General features: G+C 35.8%; 1 protein-coding gene across 1 annotated transcript in view; it reads left to right on the top strand.

Moving 5' to 3' along the window:
• The window catches only part of ABCA13 (ATP binding cassette subfamily A member 13), a 181,900-nt gene that overhangs the window by 24,853 nt on the left and 131,794 nt on the right, over positions 1–25,253 (top strand). The window contains exons 14-23 of the mRNA XM_040547761.1: positions 1,451–1,557; positions 2,537–2,655; positions 3,957–4,129; positions 5,730–5,806; positions 6,351–6,472; positions 8,964–9,158; positions 11,250–11,408; positions 16,781–16,958; positions 18,730–18,869; positions 23,904–24,017. Coding sequence (XP_040403695.1) covers positions 1,451–1,557; positions 2,537–2,655; positions 3,957–4,129; positions 5,730–5,806; positions 6,351–6,472; positions 8,964–9,158; positions 11,250–11,408; positions 16,781–16,958; positions 18,730–18,869; positions 23,904–24,017 — 1,384 coding nt within the window. The remainder of the gene's footprint in view (positions 1–1,450; positions 1,558–2,536; positions 2,656–3,956; positions 4,130–5,729; positions 5,807–6,350; positions 6,473–8,963; positions 9,159–11,249; positions 11,409–16,780; positions 16,959–18,729; positions 18,870–23,903; positions 24,018–25,253) is intronic.

Here is a 25,253-nt window from a genome sequence, read left to right on the forward strand (position 1 = left end):
GCCCCTCTGCTCTGCCCTCTTGAGTCCCCACTTGGAGTACTGCATCCAGGTCTGGGGCCCCCAGCAAAAGAAAGATGTGGACATCTTAGAACGAGCCCAAAGGATGGCCACAAAGGTGATCAGAGGGCACCTCTCCTATGAAGAAGGGCTGAGAGAGCTGGGGATGTTCAGCCTGGAGAAGAGAAGGCTCCAGAGAGAACTCATTGCAGCCTTTCACTACTTAAAGGAGGCTTATAAAAAGGGTGGAGAGGGGCACTTTACTTGGGTAGATGATGATAGGACAAGGGGGAATGGTCTTAAACTAAAAGAGGATATATTTAGACTAGGCATTAGGAAGAAATTCTTCACTGTAACGGTGGTGAGACACTGGAACAGGTTGCCCAGAGAAGTTGTGGATGTGCCCCATCCCTGGAGGCATTCAAGGCCAGGATGGATGGACCCTTGGCCAACCAGATCTAGTGGGTGGCATCTCTGCCTATGGCAGTGGTGTTGGAACTAGATGGTCTTTGAGGTCCCTTCCAATCCAAGCCATGATATATAGTTAATATATATACACACATATATATATATATACTCATACATATTAACTATATAATATATAATAATATATGCTCATATATTAAGTTATTCAGTTTAACAAATACATTTTCTGAAGGAAGATTCAGCCCAAGATCATTTTTGACAGGTTCCTCTAATATGTAATCTAGCAGCAAAGGAAACTCTCCTTCTGGGAAACCTTTACTGACAAATCATTTAATAAAAGTACTGCTAGACAAGTGTTGCTGCATTTAAGTAATACTCAGTGAGTGAATCCCACAAGATGGTTGCTTTGGTTGCAACACAGATCTGTAGGGTGTCTTGCTCGTGGGACTACTGATTCTACTGACGTAGCCCAACAGAGAAACAGCATAATGGAGATGATGCATGACTCTGATGTGTTTTTCAGACCTTTATGATCCACTTCATACAAATTTGTCAGACTAATGGTCAGTATTAGCCCAGGCTACTGAAAGATCAAAAGCAATGTTAGAAATGTTGTTTATTTTCCCTAAATGCTGATTTTCAGAGTTGTTGAGTGTTCTGCTCTTTGCCATCAAATCAATAGGTTCTGTGAGCTCTGTGTTTCTGCAAACTAGCTTAACAATGGTTATGATTTTGCTTATTTTGCTAGAGTACTTTTTTGCACTCCTAAGGTCATAAGAAATCAGATCATATTTTACCTTGATGAAAACCTGCTGTTTTCTTTTTGTTACCTGGAAGTTTTATGTTCTGATTCTGAAATAGTTCAGACAAATGTAATAGCATGTCAGACTAATGGTTAGTCGTATAACTGTTAATTTTTAAATCCTAATATGATCCATTGTGATTGTAATTGTATGTAGTCACTTACTGAAAATTTTCTATGATATCCTTGCTTTCCTATAATGCTTTCTTATTAATCTTTCCACAGAGCATCTAAGATATGCAAGATTCTTCAGGAGCGTTTACACCCTGCTAGTGTTCTACTATTGCATAAGTTGCAGTTTGCTATTTTGAATATTATTAAAATCTTTTCAGGTTGGTTACTGTTGTAGTGACTGCTTGTGTCACCATATGTGTTAGTAGCGTAATGTAAAGACTTTACTATGAGCAACCCTTTGTAAAATTCAGGAAATTTGGGTGATGCCAAGTAAGGCAATCATACTGACGCAGGAAAACAATCCTAGCAATGGCACAGGAAAATATTTTGACGCAGATCACATAAAGGGATGATTTTCAGAATGGTCACATTGATTCAAAATCTCAGTGAAAGCAGGTGGTCTGGCAACTATTCCTCTCTTCTCTCATTTTTAGGCATGTGTTCTTTCCCCTCTTCCTGCGCTTCTGCGCTTGCTCTGACACACTAGGACCTCTTCATCCTTGATTCAACTCTCAAACCCAGCAGAGGGCTGTATCGGCATGGCATTTAGGTTTTGTCTTGCCTTTTTCTACTGGACATTTTACTGTTAGGCTAGTGAACTGAGTCAAGTTGCAGCAGTTTTTTAATGAGCTAGAGGGTTTTTTTTTTTTTTTTTTTTTTTTTTTTTTTTTTTTTTTTTAATGCAGCTTATAGCTGATAGAAAGGAAAAATGGGGCAAGTGTATACATGAAGTTTCACCTCCCACTTTGGAGTGGATTGAGCCAAATTGAGCCCAGTGGATCCAGTGGATTGGCTACCTGTAGCTGAATAACTTCACAAATTGCTCTAATTTGAATGCCTTAGTCTTATTCTTTGCATATGGGTGCCCAAGACCAGCACTTTGAGAAAAGCTCTGTAGTGACATAAGCATATAATTTCGTATTATGTTATGGAGAACAGTAATGGGAATCAAACAAGCCTTTCTTGTCCTCTAATGGAAAATAAGTCTGACCAGAAATATTTCTCAGTGCCTTTAACATATCAAAATTTCTTTTTAAAAACTTTTCTGTCCCTTTTTGTTTGGTCAACTGTTAATCTGATGACAGTGATTACTTATTTATTTTTAACTGACTAAGCTTTGGACATTTTCTCTTACAGAAGAACCAGCTGTCGCCAGCAACTTTTTCTGTGTTGTCACAAAGTGTAAAGATGACATAATGAGTCATTTACTTGTCTCTGTCATTGAAGGAATCAATTTGGTTCAAGATCATTACCAGGTTTGAGTGGTTTCCACACCTACAGGTGTTATGTACAGATGCATTAAACTTTGGGAACTGTCAGGAGTATTTTTTTTCCTGTTCTCTGAATGATTGCTTCCCATAGTGGCTTTACAAAGCTAAGGTTTATATGGGTATAGTTCTGAGGAGTTTTACAGTGGTACACAGAAGGAATTTTTAAGTAAATATTACTGAGCTTTGACAGCTGTAAATATAACTAAAATTACTGTATCATTAATAAGTAAAACACCATTCAATACCAAACAGCAGTTCATTTTAGTTTTTAAATATTGCGATACTGCTAATCTCATGAATAAGAGTACATTTATTCTTTTAAATCTTTACAGGAACAGATGTAAGATCAAGCTAAATACAAATAGACTTCTTAGTCAGAGTCATTCCAACTAAAATAGCAATTGTCATTACTTGTTGAGGTCAGTTTTTATTTTTCTTAACAGTACATGAAATTTCCAGCAGTACTGGTTGGGAGAGGTAACATTTGGCATTTCAGTCACTTGTCCAGAGCAGGAAACAGGCCTTTGGATATCACAGGCAGACATGTGCATGCATGCTTGCATGTACACTCACATAGAAAATACTAGCTTCATGCTTTTAGTACATAACTTACTTCCCCTGTTCATGAAATAGTTCTGCCAGTCTGTACTCTCTCTACCTGGAGATCTTGCTGACATGAATGGAAATTCAATATTTTAATGTAAACAAGATGTCAGAAACACCACTCATATCTCAAAGTAGTCTTTTGCTGAACAGATGCATTTCTGGAGTCTCCAGTGCTCCATGACATACTTCTGCAAAAAAAAATGAAAAAATAAAGCAAGATCAGAAATGTGAATTTTGACTTATTTTCTCCTGAATTCTATGCAAACCATAAAACAAGAAATGTCTTTTACACAGGTATCCAGAATTCTCAGTTTGCTGAAAAGAAAGTGATGTTTAGACCAGTTATTTAAGAAAACTAAAAAATGGTTAGCCTAGAATTATAAAAAGATTTTATTGAAATTAAATGTCACAAATTTTGTCATTTCTGTTATTGGATGAACATCCTTGATGTTACGTCAAATTCACAAGCACACTTGTTTTCAAAACTGAAATCTTTGAGAATTCCTTGGTTCTTGAAAATCTTTGGTCCAGTTTCAATTGCAAATACAATGAATAAATGAGTAGTACCTTACCCACATTCTCATTTGAAAATATGCCTTATTTGATTGCCAAGACCTTCTACTTCAAGAAATAACATGATCTCATGAATTTGCTAACAAATTGATCGCTCTGTTTTGCAGCACATTGAAAGAATGTGGCTTGCTTTCAACAAGGGGGATTGTGAGAGCATGGCATATATAAACCAGAAACTTTCAAATACTCTGGAGAGTTTCCTGAGAGCCTTACAGAATACGACTGATGGCAGCTGTGAATGTCAACTAATGTCGGGGAACATTCAGAGACGCTTGCAAATGTAAAGCCCTTTACATTTTGGTACTCAAAATGTTTCTTGTTAGTGATGCTATTTTGTGCTTGTATGTTATAAATTATGTGATTACAGGAGAAATACTTTTAATCAAAATCTCTTTAAGCTTTGTTCATGTAGCTGAAAATTGAGCAGATACAATGCACAAATTATTTAGGTTCCAATTTAGTAAAATTCTGGATATTTCCAAAAACCTTTATGCTTTTGCTGAGCATTTGCAACACATCTTGCTGCTTCACAAGGAATGCTTTGAATCACAACTAAGAAAAAAATTATTTTCCATTACCTCAAAATGTTGATATCTTTTTTTTTTTTTTTTTTTTTTTTTTTTATTTTTTTTTATTTAAAGCTGTTTTGCTATGCCCTTGTCCTCTCAGCAGCTGGATATATTTCAGAAAATATTAAACATTCAGGTCAGTTCAGACAGTCAGAAACATGGGATGGTGCTTGTAAACTGTCAGGATTGAGCTCTGAATAATTTAAAATATTTGTTTTTTACTTGCAAAAAAATAGTAGATTTTAAGTAAACAAATAAAACTACTGCGATAGATTATTTCAAATGAATTGCCAGATAAAAGTGGCCCTTATAATTGTTGCTGTTCTAGTATATCTGATTATTTGTATAATAGGCTTAAATGTGAATTACTGTAATAACATGGAAGAACATGAGCCTGGATGTTCTTCTTTTAGGCCATATACTTGCATCCAGTGTTTTAATGGCAAATAATATCTGAAGTGTCTATACTCTTTATTACTTGAAGTAGAATTAGTTAGACTTAATTCATTACTCTGCTCTGGTGAGGCTGCACCTTGAGTACTCTGTTCAGTTTTGGTCCCCTCACCACAAGAAGGACATCGAGGCCCTGAAGCGTGTCCAGAGAAGGACTATGAAGCTGGCGAAGGGCCTGGAACATAAGTCCTATGAGGAGTGGCTGAGGGAACTGGGGTTGTTTAGTCTGGGGAAGAGGAGGCTCAAGGGAGACCTTATTGGTCTCTACAACTGCCTGAAAGGAAGGTGTAGGGACCTGGGGGTTGGACTCTTCTCACAGGTAACTAGTGCTAGGACTAGAGGGAATGGCCTCAAGTTGTGCCAGGGGAGGTTTAGGTTGGAAATTAAAAGACATATCTTCTCAGAAGGAATAGTCAGGAGTCAGAATGGGTTGCCCAGGGAGGTGGTAGCATCACCATCCCTGGGGGTGTTCAAGGAAAGGTTGGACCTGGTGCTTAGGGACATGGTTTAGTTGGTGATATTGGTAGTAGGGTGATGGTTGCACCAGATGATCTTGAAGGTCTTTTCCAACCTTAATGATTCTATGGTTTGGATCAGCAGTGCTTTATATCCCTAGGTTTTTTTATCTCTTTATTAAAATTTATTAAGTTTATAAAAAATAAATTTAAATTTTATTAAAAATAAGCACAGCATGGGAAAGTGTGTGGAGGTCCCTACCTCATGCACAGTGTGCACAGAGTGTAACATGACCCTTTTGCCTCAGTTCATGACTGTTTCACTATTTGTGATATTTTTTAATACATACTGAAGTCAATGACTTAGTTCTGATAAAGTGTGAATCTAAGGCTTTCATTTCAGGTTGGCTGAAAATTGGGAGCTACAGTTGTCAGAAAATCCTGTGCTAGCTTTTCTCAGAAATTTTAATCTTTTGAATGGTGAGTTGTTATTTTCTTCAGTAATTTTTTGAAAGTCAGTGCTGTTTCTTTTTTTTCTTCTTTTTTTCCTTTCTTTTTTTTTTTTTTTAAAAAAAATGTCATTCTTTTTTTTTTTTAAACTGTAAAGGTATGCTGCTTATGGAGGTTGACAACGTTATACAGGTGCATGTACTTGTCTTAGCACACGACAGCATAGTTTAGCCTATTCAGTAATATGCAGTGAGTCATTGGAGAGAGGACTCAAGTTAGTGGAAGAAGAAAATCTTAAAGGATTAAAGGACAAAAGGCTGCTTCACTACCTTCATATGTTCTCATAATACAGGGTTGTGGGGTAACCCCTGCTCTGTTAGGATAATGCAAACAGATGCACAAGCCCTTCAGTCTGCCATGAGAATGATCTTTAAATTTGATGTAGAAGAGAATTACATGATATGAAATTTTTATGCCCTTTGTGACCTCTCAGAATAACTCTAGAGAGGAGGCTACAGTCTGTTGGGAACTTGAGCAGATTGGTGCTGTTGGCATTGCTTTGCTTCTCTTCCAGATATGAAAGTCAAAGATTGTGTGCAGAATATTACTGAGCTGAGGCTGGACATTCTTTCTTCTGTCAACATTTCTGAAGAAACTTTCAGTACTATCTTGGAAGCCAGTATCTCTTATTCAAAGGTAAAAGATCAAAAAGAAGTGTTAAATTAACAGGTTGACCCATAGCCTACTCTGACAACTGAAATAAAAGCCAACTTGTATGCGTGGAATCTTCTATTTTCACTTGTCACATGTTGAAAATAACAATATGAAGCATTAAGAGAAAAACTTACAGTAGCATCAGTCTTGTCTAAATGTGATTCGTGCACTCGTTTGTGCTGACACTGAATTTGAGCTTTGCTATCTTGGTAGTGTTGAGAAGGTGAGACTGCTGAAGAAATCATTTTGTATCTTCCCACTTCTGAGTCCTGCAATACAGAGTAGTCTGATTTGTTTTATTTTACGTGGTGTGCTCCTCATTGTTCTTATATTCTCACCTGTATTTTGCCTTACCTTCATTTTATCTGTTTACTTGTCTGTTGAATATTGTCTAAAGACTGGATTGTGTAAGTTTTCTGAGTGAAGGACTGTGTGAGTTGCCATTGCTGCTGTTTCTGGTGATCCCTGCAATCATATAGTAGAAATCATGAAAGCTGCCAGCTGACTGCGTGTTCCCTCTCCTGTTAATGCCCGTGTGACTGAAAAGAGTTGGAGGTCCATTTGGTATAAACTGGTCAGGTCCATCAAGCAGCCACTGGATGGCACTAATGCTTCACTTGCAAAAATAGTTGCAAGTTTTGTTCATGAAAGTGTATCTATTAAAAAAAGCAGTTCAGACAATCATAACTACTTGTAGGTTATTTGTTCTTCTGCTCCTTTGGCAATGTGGCTTCCTTTATTGTTAGCTTGTTATTTTGATACCAGTAAATGGTAATGAGAGAAGTCATCTGGAAGTGATTCAGTTAAATAGGATTTTGTGCACCTTTGATCTTTTGGAATAATAATGCTAATTGACTGACTTTTCAAATGATTTTCTATTCTCTCTCTCTCTCTCTCTCTCTCTTTTTTTTTTTTTTTTTTTTTCCCAGAGTACTATGTAGAGTTTGGATATATGAACACATCTCACATATGCATATTTATACAGATTTTTTTTGTGTGTGTGTGTGTGCATAAGCACTTAAATTTTCCCTCAGTCCAACTGGAGCATTAAAACCTATGTCTCTTAGTGATTATACAATATATACAAATACTTTTTCAAGCTATAATTTAAGCATGACTTTTGTGGTTTATGTGGCCACTGTCAGATAAACCTAGTGATACTCACAGGCCCTTTGCAGCCCTGGATTTCTGTGATTGTATAGTACTAATGTGCTTGCTTCTGGGATAGTTGCTCATACTTGCTGTGATTAACCTTTCTGCCTCAATATTATGCTCTGGCCATCTTCATTGCCATGGAATTGTATTTAAAACTGGCTCAAAATTTTTAATCTCAAGATTATAAGCATTCATTCACTGAACATAGGAGTTTGGCATAGCTCTGGTACTCACAAAGCTGCAAGGAAAGTTCAGGGGGACTTGATCTAGTAAGTAAAATACTGAATGAATTAAAAGTGGAGTGAAACTGTAATGTTCTTGTAGGGCATGAATCAAATTTCCTTTAAAACAAGAAGTCCAAATCAGTAACCTCTTATGCTGCTAGTGGAATTATATCTACACTCATATTCTGGTCTCTATACACATACAAAATGTCAATATTTAAAAGTATAGGAAGTACTTTGGAATCACAAAGACAAAATTCTAGAAAAAGAATCTGAAATTCAGTAGGTTGCAGATTAAAATATTTATAGGAATTAAAGAATTAAGTTGCGTGCCTCAGCCAACTGTGGCTCCCAATTTGATTTTGTTGGGGATCCTCTCCCTCACCGGGTGATGATACCAGCTGCAGATGCATTCAGTGGAGGAAATACATGTGGGTTCCAACCTAGGGAGTACAGCGGAGCCCTGAGTACTGATATATCTGGGCAGCCAGCATTTGTCTTTGTGTGAAATATTTATAGGAAGAAAAATATAATCCAAGGAGCCTTTATTGTAGTTTCACCCAAGGTCTGCTTGGGATTTTGTCTCTTCTTCCTGTGTTAAATAAGAAAACTTCAAAAGACTGTTGAACTGAGAAATGTGAGCTGGCTGAGAGTGAACGTTGTGTCATCCCTAAGTGTTTTGTGTGCACCCTCTGAAAGAAGGAAGTCCATATTGTTTGATTTTAAAATGATCCACACATCTACATTCTGATCTTCAGGTGTTTCTGCTGCAAAGATGTATATCTGTTGGAATGGGTATGGGCAGCATTGTTAATATACCTGTTTATGGTATCAGTGCCCATAGAATGAATTATTGACCTGTTCACAAATGAAAAAATAAATGTTTATAAGAAATATATTTCATCTGTTTATAGGCACATAGAATTTAAAGTGAGAACACACCAATCTGTTAGAGAGCTGTATAGTTCATTCTTTCAGTTCTGTTGACAACTGCAAATTGTTATGTTACTGTGACAAATTCTCATTTTATTGACTATAAAACAAGGTCATGCATTTTGGGGAGAAAAAATGTTGATATACACACACTGTGATAGGTTTTTTACAGTGCCTTTGTGGGAGCTTTAACTGGAAGATGTGATGAAGAAGTACTTAGCCTGTTGCTAAAGCTACCTGAAAGCAACAAGACTTCTCTGGCAGTAGAAGAAATATGTTCTTTACCAGCACTGGACATGTATACCATGTTTGTACTGATTATACAGAATTTGAATTTACGTCATATCATTTACATGGTAAGATGGGGGAAAATAAATCATTCAGTTCTTATGCTTTTCTTTTGAAGGTGGTCTAAAGCATGCAGGGACACAAACGAATAATTCAGTTAATGAATGTAATGAAAGTTGTTGCTTCAGATGTTCTTTATCTGTGGAAGCAAGCACTGGCCACATGGTGCTTTTTGTCTTCGTTTAGCTCCACAAAACAAACATAACAGTTGAATGGGAGTGGTAGATCCTACTGTATTCCATTTCTTGATTCCTCAGGAAAATTATCACTGATGAATTAATTATGAAAGCATTAGAGAAAACAGAAAGTCAGAGATGCAGTTTTATTAATCTTTTGCAGAGTTTGCAGTTCATGTGATTAGTCAGTCTCTAAGTGTGAAACACTGATTTGGCATCATTGAAACTGAAACCATCATAGGAACTCACATTACATGAATTGCAAACTTATTTCCTAGGAAGAAATCATAGCACCCTGGAACACATTTTATTTGTAGTGGTAATCACACAGAATTCAGGTGGCTCCTTCAGGAAGAATGTATTATGCTTTTCCAGCTCTCAGGATAAGTCTTTCTATAAGGGCAAAATCCACATATTTTATGTGACCTGAGACAGATGACTTTAACCTGATTCATAACCTCTCCGTGGTCCTTAACTAGGCTTAATGAAACCAAATGATTGTGATTGCGACAGTCTGTTGGCATCCACTCAGTCTAATCCAACTGAAAATGCCCTGCAGTTATTTACCCAGGTAGAAGAATCCTAGAAGACTGATGGTGGTGGCAGACAGTGTATGTATCCTCCTGGAAAATAATGAGAATAATACAGTGCCAAAACTATAATAAAGGGGATGAAGAAGTCTGCAGCAAATCTGTTTTGTCTATATAATTATAGATAATCTGGAATCTAATGTAGGTTTTCAGTAAGGTGCTTCTACTTGTAAGAGCAAAATTATTAGATGGGATTTGTGATAAATAGCAGTTGCTTATTTCATCTCTTTTGAGGTCATTATTAAGTACAAATAGCTGAAAGACAGCTATAGCAGAGTGAGGAAGAACATTTTGTTCAAAAGCCATAGATCCTGGATTATATTATGGGAGGAAGTGGAAGAAAAAGAAGAAAAAACAGTGCTCTTTCAGATGGGCTTTTTTACTGAACCCTGCTGAAGCATAATGAATTCCTAGTACAGAATAAAAAATGCTATTAGCTCATCCTAAATTTTTGTGGAAGTTTTGGTAATGTTTTAATCAAATAAAAGTTTATTATGGTATATTTATGTTTTGAATGTGTGAAAACAGGTGAAGCCTGAGAAGAAAATTAGGAACAGACATTATTATAGTAGGAAGTGTCTCAGTCAAATACAGGTGGATAAAATAAAGATAATCAGAGGAAGCAGCTGGAAGTATATAATGAGATTATATTGTTTTTATTATCATGCATAGTCAGGTAACTTGATAAATCAGTCTGCATTACCATAACATCTTAAATGGCCTATAAAAACAAGGGAGAGAGAGAAAATTCTTAATGTCAAAACATGCATGGTGGCAAAAGCAAAAGGCCAGTTGAACTTTGGTCAAGTAGAGTATGAAAAGCACATAATTATTTCATGTAAAAAACATCATGTATGAGACATGAGAACTGGAGGAACAGATTGCTAGCAAAGTGTGTTTTCTAATGTCATTCCTAAAGCAACTAAAGTGGTTCCTAGATTTAATTTAAATTACAAGTTATTTTAAAAATATTAAACTGTTGCATTTAGTACCCTTAACCTGTTGAAAGAAAGGTTCTCATTTACATCGAATTCCAAAGGGGCAGAATGTTGCAGATGCTGTTAGCGTGAAGTTGGGTAGGACAGCTCTTCACCTTTGTATTTATATACATATTATTGGGATTTTAATTACTCATATGTCATAGGCCAGTTCTAACATAAGAGAAATTTTCTTTATGTGAATTTGAGAGTACTAGGGAGCTTTGTTAAACATGATTTGCAGGAGTGTTTTGTAATTAGTTTTAGAAACAGAATATTTTTGAGTGTTTCATTGAAAGTTAAAATTTCTTATTCTACTTGGAATTTATTGCCATGATTTTTCCTTCTTTTCCAAGAATAAGATACCATCTGAGATGGGTGATGTACTAAGCACATTGCTGGATGTGGTCTCTAGTATCAGCTCCCTTCTCAATAAAGTTCAGCATGTCATGGAAAACCTTCCAGTGTTCCTCCAACCAATTCAGAACATTGGTGTGCTTGACACATTGCAGCAGGTATGTGTATGATTTTCATTGCGCAGACTTAATTCCCGTTGTGAGGTGCTTTGTTAGGGTTGTGTGCTAAGTAAGGAGAAACACAAGTAGAAATTCTATCTTAGAAAGTTAGAGAAAAGAGAGGCTATATACCTTGATCTCTTTCAAGCACTCTGGTAATTTTGAGACCACATCAATGAGTTGTTTGTAATACCTTTTTTTTTTTTTGGTAACTTATGAGAGCATAGCCAAAGTTAATATAGTGTTAAGCTACTGATTAATAATATAGCATGTTTATCTGTGATTTGGACATAGACGTACTTTTTTTTTTTTAAATGAATAAGCTATTTCTTTGTCTAGCAACTACTTGTTTAATAAGAAATACCTTTGATTTTTAAGGAATAAGGTGCAGTTCTTGGATCTGCCACAGAATTCTTGTTTTATCCATTTTAATACTCTTGTGTCATAGCTCTGCTTGCTATTTAAAATTAAAGGTTGCCTGAAGTGAGATGATATTTCTTTTGTCCCTGCTATTAAGGATAGTTCCTGTGCACATCTGTACAACTAGCACAGTGATGTATTAGTATTGAATAAATCAGAAAAAAGATCTCTCCTTTTGAGGAGGTTCCAATTCCATAAGAAGACCCATTGACCTCTCTGGCATTACCTTATGGATTTACTACTATGTGTGGAAAACAGGGTTGAATCTGGTACTAAAATTGCACTAAACTCTAAAGATCCCTCAGTGGTAAACATTGCAAAATGGTTAGTGACTACCATACCTGATAAATAGTGCCTTAAATACTGTTTTTCCTAGTGATTTGAATGTTCTCATGAGCTACTAATCTGTATGACTAAGTCGCATATTGTAAAATGCTGTTTTGTGCATATTTGTTATATTTTTTTAGCATCTGTTCTTTGGAGTAGCTCTTTGACTGCCAGATACATGGTTTTCATCAGAGGCATGGTTTTCATCTTTTCTATTCTTCTTTAACTAGGTCTAATTATGTCAGATTTAAGATTTTCCTTCCAACAAAGGAAGTCTCCTTTACAGAGTGAAATCTCATAGAACTTCCCAAAAGGTCACTGAAAAAAAGTTTGCAAAGGAATGAATCTAACAGCAGAGGGCCATCTGGTCTCAGTTTTAATCTTTGCTCTATGGCAACCCCTGTTATTCTGTAATAGAGCACAGATTTAACCTCAGAATTTTTGTTCCTTTTTACATTTTTTTTGATTGCTTTCTGACACAATCTTTAATTCCTTAGCTTTTTATTTTTATTTTTTTTTAGAAATTGCTGTTTGTTTTTTGTCAACTAATTGTTTGTGGAGGATTAAAACACTCAGTGCCTATTTCTTTTGTTAATAAATTAACTATGTGATGTTTTCAAGGACCTTTCTGTCTCTAACTCTTGTGGACTAGTAAAAGTTGTTTATTTTTAAGTATCTTTTCTGTTTCAGGTTCAATTGCGTTTTTCTGCTTTCCAATAAATACCTTTAATTCCTGATTATTTTATTTACTTCTTGTCTTTTCTATAGTGGCCTGACTTGTGCTACTAAATTAGTGTGTTGCTAAAATGCAGACACTACTTATAAACCTTTCTCCTTAAATATTTTCCTCAATTTCCAAGGAAGTTCCTTCTTCTGGATTTTTATTTTCATGATGACCAAAAGAAAAGTGGTTCAGTGGCCTAGAAAGATTACCGAATAAAGTATGTAAAGCTTTTTAAAGTAAAAATATATGGACCTTAAACACAGAGTAAGACAGATTCTCTCCTTCCTTAACTGCTAATTGAAAAAAATAATGTTTTAGTATGATTTAAGAAAACAAACAAACAAACAAAAACCCCAAACAAACCAAAAAAACAACAGTTATGCACATAGTTGTTTTTTTTTTGTCTCAAGAACAAAATGAAAAGTAAGAAATATTATTTGAATATCTGTAAAATGTGAAGTTGAACTGGTGTGTTACATGTTGTAATAAAAGATGATGTAAAAACTCAATATTTGCCACCCAGTAGTAATTGGAATACAGAGCCGCTTTCTGCTGTTACCTATATTGAGTGAATGGATAATTCCCTTGAGGAAAAAACACTGCTGATTTCAATCATGATTTTAGCTTGTTTGCTTGCTGTTAGAAATTATTTGCTTATTTTCCAATGTGAAGTTTTGGCCTGTTTGTTACTCATGAATAGATAAGCCCAGGGCTGGAGGGGACTTGCTGAATTACTGAATGCTGTCACTTAATGAAAGGCAACCTCATTCTGTAATCCCCATGCTAAATTTAACAAGTTCTGTGTTAAAACTATCATTACTAGGAAGCCTCCCGGAGTTATAAATGTATAAAATTCTGAATTAAATTTATCTCTGGCTAGTACGTTTGTTCTTGTATCAAAAATGTCTTTTAGCAATTATAACTTCTCTGACTTGTCCACGTGTTTGTAGAAGGCTAGTTATAGTCCTTCCCTGTTTTCCTAGGTTAAATGGATTTCTTTTTGTGTTTGTTTTTGCTTTTTATTTATTTATTTTTCTTATAACAGTCTTGCTATTGTCTCAGACATCCACATCATCACATGCTGTGTTAAGGTCAATCTTGAATGCTGGTGATAAGAAATCTGTACAGTCCTTGAGAGCAAGTATGGCTGGTGACTCTTGTAGTTCTGATCATTCATGTCTATGGCTGCTAAAATGGCTTTCTTGATCTTGCATTCACCTTTTCCATAAGCTTCATACATTTATGTCTCTTATTTCATCAAGGATAAGTAACAAACCCAGGTAAACTTCATTTCATAATAGCAAATAATGATTTCAGCTGATAAATAATAATTTGCACTGGGTATCATATTTGGCTTCTCCTGAGTGCCTTCTGATTTTAGATTGTAGCAAATTTCAGTAACTCACTTCTCCTTTCAGGGCTAAAAACTCTTTACAACGGACTTAAGGTCAGTCTCAAGAAAACCACTAGTAACTTCTCTGTGATACAATATTTTCTTTCTTTTTAACAGGATCCCTGCAGTATCAAGACCATTCTTTACCTACTATATAGTTATTGAATGAATGCTAATCAATGTTTTCTATGATAAGAAGGTTAACTAGTTTCTAGAGTTTACCTAGATTAGAGATAGATCAAATCTTTTTCAGGAAATTCACCTGCCTTCCCAAATAAATGTATTGTGTTGGTCTGGAACAATACTTTGATAATGCATTAAATTCTACTCTACACATACTATTTGCCTGCAACTCTTCTCCCCGTTAAAATGTATTGTGATACCTTGCCATATTAAACATCACCATTATTTCCTGAGGCATTGCATCACTCATCATTGAGTATAGATGTGCTTCAAATGTTGACATTTAAATTTGATAAAATTTCAGTAGAATAGAGACTTTGTTTTGCCTCTGAAGAATTAGGAATATCTATTTCTCTGCATTGTTTCCTTTATCCTTTTGGTTTCATTGAAATTTGAATTATTTTAAATCTGCCTCTGCTTTTCCAGGAAAATGCCATTTTTTCTTTCATCTCTTCATGTAATAATCATGACTTTGTTTAAATTTGCTTTGCAATATGTAGTTTGGCTTGACTTTCGGGTTTACTTTATTGAATAGTTGCTATTTCTACCCCAGACAATTTTTTTTTTTTGCTAGTAATATTCTTTCCACTGTCCAATTAGGTCAGAAGTCCCCATGCTATGCGTTTTTTGCACCCGTTTGACAATCCAGTTCCAGATAGCCTTTTAATCTGCCAACCTTCATTTTCCATGAGTCTGTTGGCAAATGGCTTATTTTGTTTGTGAGAGGCTACTTGTCTGGATTTAAAAGCCTTGATTTTACCTACTTTATTTAGTTTAAACTAGAAAAAGTGGATCAAAGATAATTTTTTATGAACATGCATCCTATATAGTTCTCCTACTTTATCAAAGCAAACTTTTAGGAAACGTATCTTATGGAGTCAGTGGATATTTAGTTGAAAGACAGTAAGTAGATTTAGTCTGTTGGTGGCAGTTCATTGCGTAAATATTCATTATCTGAATTTCAAGTTATTTTGATTGGAACCAGAATTAATTAGTAAGTTTGTGCTCTTTGACTGAAATAAGCCACATTTACCCTTCTGGTACAAATAGTCACAAATAAGGATTCAAAACCACTCTTATTCAGCATTATGCATCAAGTTTATTCCTCTAGTGAAGCCCATGCCATTACATAAATTCAAGAGCTAGATGATGACGTTATGAAATCCAGATACCACTTGTTTACTATGCTGTATGCTGAAAGTGTATGTCAGTTAGGTTCTGGTGGCAACCAACACTGAGTTTTGAATAATACTTGCTAGTAATAAAAAGTTTCTAATAGCATAACCTCTAAACTGTGATTTATTGCTTATGTAAAGTGCTGTACGGTTTTGAAAAATGACTCAAATAACAACAAAAACAAAAAAACAAAGCCAGATTAACAACAAACCCACAACTTTTTTCAGCGAATCAAATGTTCATTTATTTCAGTGTTAAATATGTTTTGTTGATATATTAAAATCTTTCTCCTATTTGCTAGTTGTGCAGTCTTAAAATGATATCTGATAGTCCAGTTATGTTTTTCTTGACACGCATCTGCAACAGTAATGAATATCAGGTGGGCCAATATATCCTTCAGCTATACTTTTGCAGCAGGTTGCCTTGCAGTTGTATCCTCTTACAGCCATGCACCTGTGAAGCCATCCATGAACTACCAGTTACAACTGAGCATGTAATTTGAAAAATGAAGTTGCACATTCTAGGAATATGATTAATGATGGTTCTTAAGCCATAAAAGTAGTCAGATTGCTGTCCTCACTAGATGTATGCTAGTCATGAGCAAATGGCAGTTGTAAATGCTGGTATGACTCAAGATATGCAAAAACTAGAAGTACATTCAACAAGTTAAAAGATGTACTTGAAAACTGGGTTTTCATGGCATGTGCACTTTTTTTTTTTCATTTTAACAACTGTTTTCACTGCAAGCATTCATATGTAAATTATTATGGTTGTTTCTGCTTTGTGAGACAGGACTCATCTACCAGAAGAGCAGAAACTGTGAAACAGGGAATCGCTAGTACAGTTGTCCTGATATTTCCATTCCTTTTGTGCTTACCCAGTACACAGTATTTTTAAAAGTTAATGTAATAGGCTATACTACTGTCTTTCATTCAGTACCCTGGTAACTGCAATACCTCCCCTGCCACCCCCAGGCAACAAAGATGATCAGGAGAACAGAAAAGAGCACAGCAGGCCCTCATTCTTGTAGGCAGTTTCAACAATTTAATTCTGTTGATCTCCTTGGATGCCATATTGAGAAAACACCAGGGCTACTCCCTGAAGCTACTAAAAACAACTTTGGTTCATCTGTATTTCTGTTTGTTCTAGTTCTTGCAAGGTGGGCAGTTCAGAAGTTCAGCTGCTGGATCCCTGGAGTCTGTAATCAAGGCAATCTGTAGAGAAGAATCTTCATTTTTCAGCAACGCAAACCTCTTCATTGACATGCCCAGAATCACGGGACTCTTGGAGGACAATATGGCAAAATATGGCATTCCTGAAGACTCGAGTGAGAAAATCTATTGATAACAAGTTGCTTATATACTTTCACAGTTTGCAAAAGTTTCTCCCTATTAAAGGGAAATGTTTATATACCATCTGACATCTCAACTGATACTGTAAACCTGAACACAAGGAATGATCAATACAAATTTTACGGCTGAGAGAAAATAGTGATGAGACACAAATAGTTCTGGTTGTTTCCTATCCTTTCAAATAATGAATAAAAATATTCCTGTCTTAGAGACATATTTATTAGATTTTATATATATATTTTTAAAAACACTTCGTATTAAAAATACATCTTTGAGATATGAGATTGAAAATCTATTGCTGCATGCCTTCCTTCTGTGAACACAATGCTGTGGTGGTACTGTGCAGTAAAATAAGCAAACCCTCTGGATAACGAGTTTTTTAATAGTTGAAATGTCCATTAGTTACCAAGTGCCCAGAAAGTGTCTTCTCTCATATAATTTCACCTCTGCTCTCTTTCTTCACTTTTGACTTTTGACTCAGCCTGGTTAATGCTAATATTTCAAATAACTTTGTTGGTGCTTCAGTGTCCCCGTGCTATTTCTGCAGTCTTGGCTGTACCAGCAGGCACTTTGAGTAAGGAGCCAGAGCTCTGCCTTAGCCTTGTTCACTTGCATGTGGGGAAAATCACAGCAAACTCAGATTAGCAAGTCTTCTGTGTCTTTTAGTATATTGCTGTTTTTGACTGGCCAGTTTGGAGCCTCTTAATTCTTTCCTGTCATTTAGCAATGGTTGTGCTTAGTAATGAATGTTTCCTTGAAGAAAGTAAAAGTCTGGGCAAAGAACTGGTCATTCTAAATGATATATTTCTGACAATTATTTCTTTAATCTTTGGTGGGATTCTAAATGTTATTGGCTTAGTTTTCCATTAAAAACAATAATATTTGTCTTCCTTAAGGAATTGTTAATGACATTAAATGACATATTTATAAATCCACTCATAATTTTTTTTTTCTTTTTTTTTTTTTTTTAAAGTAATGCACATGAGCTGGGCATAAAAATATAAATGTTTCCCACAGGCAACTCATTTCCTGTACTTGAGTGCTATGCAAGTGCAGTGGGATATCTTGGGGGCTCTTCATTGGTATATGTTCTGAAGGATATACTGCCACCCTAATACACTAATAACCCAATCTGGTGTAGGAAGATATTTTTTAGTTAAGGAATGATGTTTATATTTTTCAAATCAGGAAGTTAGGTGTCAAAGTCTAATGCCATTTTTCTTCTTTTTTTTTTTTTTTTAACTTTAATCTATTTTAATTGTAGTTTTAATGAAAATATGCAAATGAAGTCCGTATTTATGAAGGGTTATCTTTCTTTCATAAGTAGGTATAGAAAGGTATAGAACAACTGAGAGTCTAGGGTGAGTCTGGTTCCTTAAGGTGACTCTTTTCCTCAGCATTCATTTTGTGTGCAGAGGTTTTTTGTCCTTCCACTCTGTAATGCACTAATGCAGCACTTAGGACAAATGGAGTTCACAGATTGCTTTTCAGGAATGTGAAAAGCTCTTTAGATTGTTTTTTGCTTGTCTAATGGATAGAGTTCTGCAACCTCAATGATATCTTAGACTGTGGTTAAACAATTTCTTTTCAGGGACCTGTAGTGATTGCTTAGTGATAGTTGATAATATCTGGCATGTTGCTGTGGCAGATCCTAAATTAAGACTCAAAATGGATTAAATAAATAAATAAAAGCCAACCTTACCTGTATTGACTTTCTTAATTGTGAGTCTGTCTTTATTTTTGCAGCTCCGTTTTGCTTGAAGCTTTATCAGGAGATTTTACAGTCTTCTAATGGGGCTTTGGTATGGACTTTCCTGAAACCTTTATTACATGGAAAGATACTGTACAATTCAAATATCAACATGATTGACCTGGTGATAGAGAAGGTGAGTATCAAAAGAAACACTATTTCTGTTTATTGATTTTTGTCTTTGTGCTTCATTTTAAAGGTCCATTTCTTTCAGGGTAGGTAAAAACATCTGGATAATTGCCTTCGAGAAAACTGGATCTATCCTATCCCTCAAGTTCTCACCTTTCTACTTCAAGCTTGATCTTCCTCTTAACTTTTATTCTGTTTGTTACAGTGGTTTCACCTTGGAGTGAAAAGAATAATTTTGTTCAAAGTCACTTAAACCTTGTATGGAAAGATTAAAAAGAACACATTAGCAGAAGTGTAGTGTGAAACATGTTGTTATCAATGTGCAGAATATACATATTACAAGTAAGTTTTTGCCCTGAACATGTTTTTTAAGATAAACTCTATGGGGCAGCAAAAGGAACTTTGGGGAAGGGATGCCCTGGGAAGGAAAGCCTGTTTGGAGGGAGTTACTGAGCTGCATTAAAAAAAAGCTACAGTGCATCTTGGTTTCCTTTCTGATCATGTTTTAACACTAGTAGTATGAATACTGTTGGCTGAGCTGCCATATATATGTTAACATCGATGACTTGATTTTAGTCAACAATTTTACTGTCTGGTATGGTAGGTACTCTGGTTTGAGCACAATTATCTACAAATACGTGTTTGTTCATGACTAGCTTTGAAGCACTTATGTAAAAGAAGAGATCATAAATCCTTGAAAGTACAGCTTAGAGTTCTATTCTAATTTTGCATTTATCTTGCAAATATATTATTATTTTTACCTCAGAATATTATTTATTGCAGGAATGACTATTTTGCTTAAAATCTAGAAAAGAGCATTGCTCCTCTGTAAATGGTACACAGAAAGACTGTAGTAACTTTAGATGTGATGGTAACTATTTCCTGTGTAAATGGAGTACAGTGTGATGGTCTAACTTATGCTCTAAAAGGCGATAAAAACCTAAGCCAAATAGCACATACTAGAGAGCAGACACACGGTAACTTCATAGTTTCTGCTGTGAATCACAAGTAATGTTTCAACGATTTCATATTTTGCAGTTAAATAGCTTAATTTGAGCAACAGGCCACCTCTCTGGAGATGAGTATAATAGATTTAAAAATTTTAGTCATCTGAAAATGAAGCTGTTCTTGATTTTTATAGATGGAAATTCTATAAAGAATGAGTTGTGATAAATGACAAAACAAAATCCAGATAAGGTTTCTTAAAAGTATCAGTAGAGTTCATAATAAAGTTAACTTTATTTTTATATCTATATCTATATATATATTAATGCTCTGGAACTATACAAAGATTCTGGCAGATGCTTCTACCTCAATGTCCATTAATATTCTCAGGATCCCCAAAGTTCCATCTGCTTGTTCAGGAATCTGTATAATCTCCTTTCTCTTACCCCCTATTCTTTAGACCTAATAAACAATTACAGATGTGTGCCTGTTTATATTATAAATACAAAACTACTAGGAAAGTTTTTTCAACATTTTTTATATTTGTTTTATTACACAAGCCTATCAGTTATTTCTCCAACAGAAACAAATTTCAAATGCAAGATAATGGCCCAGGTATCTTAAACTAAAAGCTGACCCTTTAGCCCTTACACAATCCTACTGAAATTGGAATAGAAGTCCTAATTTACTTTAGACAATGTGACCACGTGGTAGCTGTCTACTAGAAGAAAACAAGCAGAGGATTAAAACTGAAAGGAATGTTGACGTTTGTATAATAAGATATATTCTGTAAGCTTTTCACATAAATTGTTTTGTTTCAAGACTATGCAACTAAACATTCTTTGATAAATTGTGAAGTTGGTGGCTTTACCTTCTGAGAAGTCAACAGTTTGGATGCGTAGAATAACTGTGACCATCATAGATGCATGCTGCAGTGCTGACTTAGAGCAACCATGTTCAGTGGCAACTGGCATCCAGGAATTTGAATACAACGTGTGATGTCTTTGATCCTCATTTTCACAGTTGAACTTTTTGCCAGTGATGAGCTGATTTGTGATCCAGTTCTTTGTAACTGGTACAGTTGGAATATGTACATTAAAGAAACAACACAATTCAGAAATAAAATTCTAGCTCACTTAGCCTTTCTGGCTTTGCATAAGCACACCTGACTTGTCAGTCTGTTAAAAGATGTCATTATAAAGGCAGTTAAATAAGCTCAAAAGAATATTTTTATTTATGCTTGCATCAGGAAGGCACTTAAATGTATTCAGTCCCGAAAGGGCCGTAGTTGATATTCAAAGCTAATTTTAATCAAAGGTAATATCCAGCCTAAATGTTACACAGAATATTTATTTTAATGGATCTTCATTGATCAGAAGGAAGAGAACTTGAAGGGAAATTGTATTAAATATCAAACTCCAACTATTCATTAGAATATAAACTTGTAGGAGTCACTTTACCAAGTTAGATTGTGTTCATCCTGCCCCGAGTCCTGACTCCTACTGTAGCCAGTAAAGCCTGTATAGGGACTTGCTGAAGAGCACATGAAAAAGTGATACTCCCCCTAAATACTGTCCCAGCCTTCCAAAGACTTGTAGGTCAGAATTTCCTCCAAGACTTTACTGCTATAATTTGTCCACTTTGTTTTTGAGCTCGTGTAAACTCTGCATCCACCCTTTCTGTGCTGAAGTATTCTGCATCATCTACCTCTTACTTATTTGCTTGTTCTTTAACTTCTCCAGAGAGATGAGGCACAACTTCTCTTTAAAGAATAAGTATTTTATATCTCTCAACTATGTTTACTTCTATTCTCTATTTCTACTGTTATCCTTTATTGTAATTTCTATTTATTTATTATAACAAATTTAAAATTTGTTTTGTAGAGATTTCAAAATCATTAGTCTGTGTAGTCCCCTAGTTCCCCTGGCATCTTTTTTAAGAATAGCATTGAATTTGTTATTCTTCAGTTCCCTGATATCAAGGGCAATTTTAATCAGGAAGTTATGGTACAGTAAGTACTTCAACTGTTTCATCCTTGAACTCTTTTAGAATTCTTGGCTGGATGTTATCTGGTCCTGGAAACTACTTATTGTTCATTTTGTTAATTTACATGACTGTTTTTTTTGACTTTTTTTTTTTCTTCAAAGTGTATTTATTTTTTTTTTACTACTGCTTCAATTCGAGACAGATTTTCTAAAGTGTACTCTATGTAGAAAGATTTGACATGGTAACATTCCAAAGGCCTACCATGTTGAATGAGGAAGCAAAAAGTTAAACTTCCAAAACTTTAAGTTAATTTTTCTCATATTTTGTTTTCTCATTTGGATGTAACTTCATCTTTTAAAAGGATGTTTTCTAATACTTTTCTGCTGTGTAGTCCATATGCATGCATACATAGGCATGTAAATGGTCTTTCTCAATTCTTTGTTTTAATAAACAGTATGTATTTGTTCAGTTTTCCACTATTTTCCCATTAATCAGTCTCTCTATCCCTTGCATAAAACTGACCCCTTCAACTGCTGCTTTAAATTTATTTCAGATAAGCTTCTGCATCATATGAAATTATTCTTTTTCAAAAATCCATGCTGCTGCAGTAGACTTTTTGGATTGTATTGTTTGTATAAGGAGGTTGAATGCAATCACATTATAGCTACTGCAGATCTTTGAAGTGACTTCAGGAAAAAAAAATCCTTTGTGCTGTTCAGAATCAAGTCAAGAAACACCATGATCTGAGCTCTTCTGAGCTCCCTGGTGAGATGCTTGATCTAACAGTTTATAATGGATTAAAATTCAATCTCCTCATGTTGCAGTGTGACCTGATGTTCCTGCTCTGCGCTGGGGAAACGGAAATCTCCCATTTTGGCTCTTTGCTACCCTTGCAGCCTTTCTGGTTTCCCTCAGCTTGTCACCATCGAGCCTGGACAGTGGGTTACATGATCCTGATGTTAAGGTCTGGGTTTTCAGTCCATGAGGTTTCTGTGTTGCTTGTTAAGAGAAAAACTTGTTTAGCTGATTTGATGCCAAACTTCAGTTTAACATTTAGGATCAGTCTCCCTTGGAAAGTGAAATATGCAATCTCATATAAGTTAAATGCATAGATTCCTTCAGGAGAATGAGACTGTCTGCAAGACTGTCTTTGGGGGCTTCTGTGCTACAAATGGGAAGAGAGAAATACCACAAAGTGTTTTTCTGTATTTTCTGGTACTTAAGTATTCATCTCTGGGAGAGAAGGAGAGATGAGAGCTAGGAGCAGGATTTTGCAAAAGACACTCAAAATACTATGGCAAAAAACGTGTACTTTTAATAGGAATTATTGCAAAAAGTGTGATCCCAAATTGCACTTTACAACTCATTGGAGAAACTCTTTGCTGGGAAATGTCATGATCTCTACCATAATAACAAAGCTAGATTGTAATGGAGAGATTTGGTTCTTAAATGCTCTTGTGTGACTGATAATACCAATTGAAACAAAAACATACTGCAATACTTTCTCATATTGAGTACATTTATGATCTGTTAAAACAGTCTGGAAAAAATTGATGGTTATTTGCTGGTGGCTAAGAAAAAAATTACAGCTTCTGCTTGACAGGGCCACAGAATATTTTGCTACACTCAGGTCTTCCTCTCTAACACTATTTTGAAATAGAGTATGTTTGGTCAGTTGTCTTTATTTTCCAGACTGTTTCCAACTTTAAATTTTTTTTGATGTTCATGTAACATGTTCATGTTAGAAAAAAAGATCCACGTGGTCTGTAGAATCTTTCTTTTAAGTATGTCCTAACTGTATTTTTCTTGCATTCTGAAGCACCTCTATGATATTCTGCGTGAAAGAGACATTATAAAATAAATAGGTCTTTATGATCCTTCAGATAAGAAACATAAACAAAAGGCATCCTGTAATGTGTGATTTGTTTGGTATTCAGAGACTGCAACAAATGCTTCTCATTTCTAAAACAGAAAAAGAAAACATGGATACCCTTACAATTTACTATCAAATGAAACGGAAGGGAGTTGTAGAAGATCTGAAGTTCTTCCTGTTTCTTATAGTTTGCTATGCACAGTTTTTTCATTTGTCTCCATGTCTTCTTTTTCCTAGGCTAATTTCACTTTTGGTTTTGTGGAACACTTGAAGACTTATTCTCAGACATGGCTTAGGATGTCTGAAGTTTTTAAAAATCGTGGAAATGTCCTCATGGTCTCACGGCTGCAGGTTGGTAAACTGTGGGATGGTTTCCTATTTTCCAATTAATTGACCTAGTCAGAATTTCTATATGTGTAAAGCTGCCCATCTGTCTGGCTGTGGGTTTAAAAAGAGTTGAAAAAAAAGAAAGATTAGCTTTAGGTTATGAGCCTACAGTACGATACTGACCAAGTTGTGAGCTGAAAATACTTAAAAGGAATGTTACATCACTGTCCAGTACTACCAGGCAGTAGGGGAAATAAAACAAGTACAAGCTTTATGAACTTCTCTAAAACAAACGTAAGATTGGAGGAAATAATACCTTCTGGAACTTGTGTGTTTATCATTTGCTTTTTCCGACACTGTATGCAACTGATAAAAAACTGATGTGGGAAATAGTGACTGTTTGAAATAAATAAATAAAAACGAAACGAAGATCAACTTGTAATTAGGCTTTTCCCCATTCTACTTTTTTTTTTTTTTTTTTTTTTTTTTTTAATATACCAGTAAAATGACATGTTTTCCTTGTGAAAACATGAAAGGCTGTTATGATTGGGCTGCCCTGGCAGCCAGGAGGGCTGGCCGTACCTGCCTCTGCTCTGTGGTGCTGTGGCCTCAACTCAAGTACTGTGTGCAGTTTTGGGCACAACAGTATAAAAAGGACATAATGTTACCAGAAAGTGTCCAAACAAGGTCTGAAAAGATGGTGAAGGGTCTAGAGGGCAAGACGTAGAGGGAAGGACTGAGGTAACCTGGTTTGTTTAGCCCAGAGCAGAGCAGACTGAGGAGAGGCCTCATGGCGGCCTGCAGCTCCCTTACGAGGGGAGCGGAGGGGCAGGTGCTGAGCTCTGCTCTCTGGGGACAGCGACAGGACCCGAGGGAACGGCATGGAGCTGGGACAGGGGAGGGTCAGGCTCGGGGTTAGGGAAAGGTGCTGCACCCAGGGGGTGGTTGGGCACTGGGACAGGATCCCCATTGCAGTGATCACAGCACCAAGCCTGCTGGAGTTCAAGTGTTTGGACAACGCTCTCAGCCCCATGGTCTGATTTTGGGGTAGTCCTGTGTGGAGCCAGGAGTTGGACTCGATGATTCTTGTGGATCCCTTCCAACTCAGGATATTCTGTGATTCTATAAGCAGAATCCTGTCATGGCTTACACATACCGGTTGAACGGTTACTCTAAGTTCAAGTAGGGAATGTTACTAGTATACAGGCACGAGACTTGCAGATGCCAGGATGCTCTTGTAGTGCTAATACATTTTTTTCC

The sequence above is a fragment of the Cygnus olor genome, chromosome 2 (genome assembly GCF_009769625.2).
Source record: "Cygnus olor isolate bCygOlo1 chromosome 2, bCygOlo1.pri.v2, whole genome shotgun sequence".
NCBI lineage: Eukaryota > Metazoa > Chordata > Aves > Anseriformes > Anatidae > Cygnus > Cygnus olor.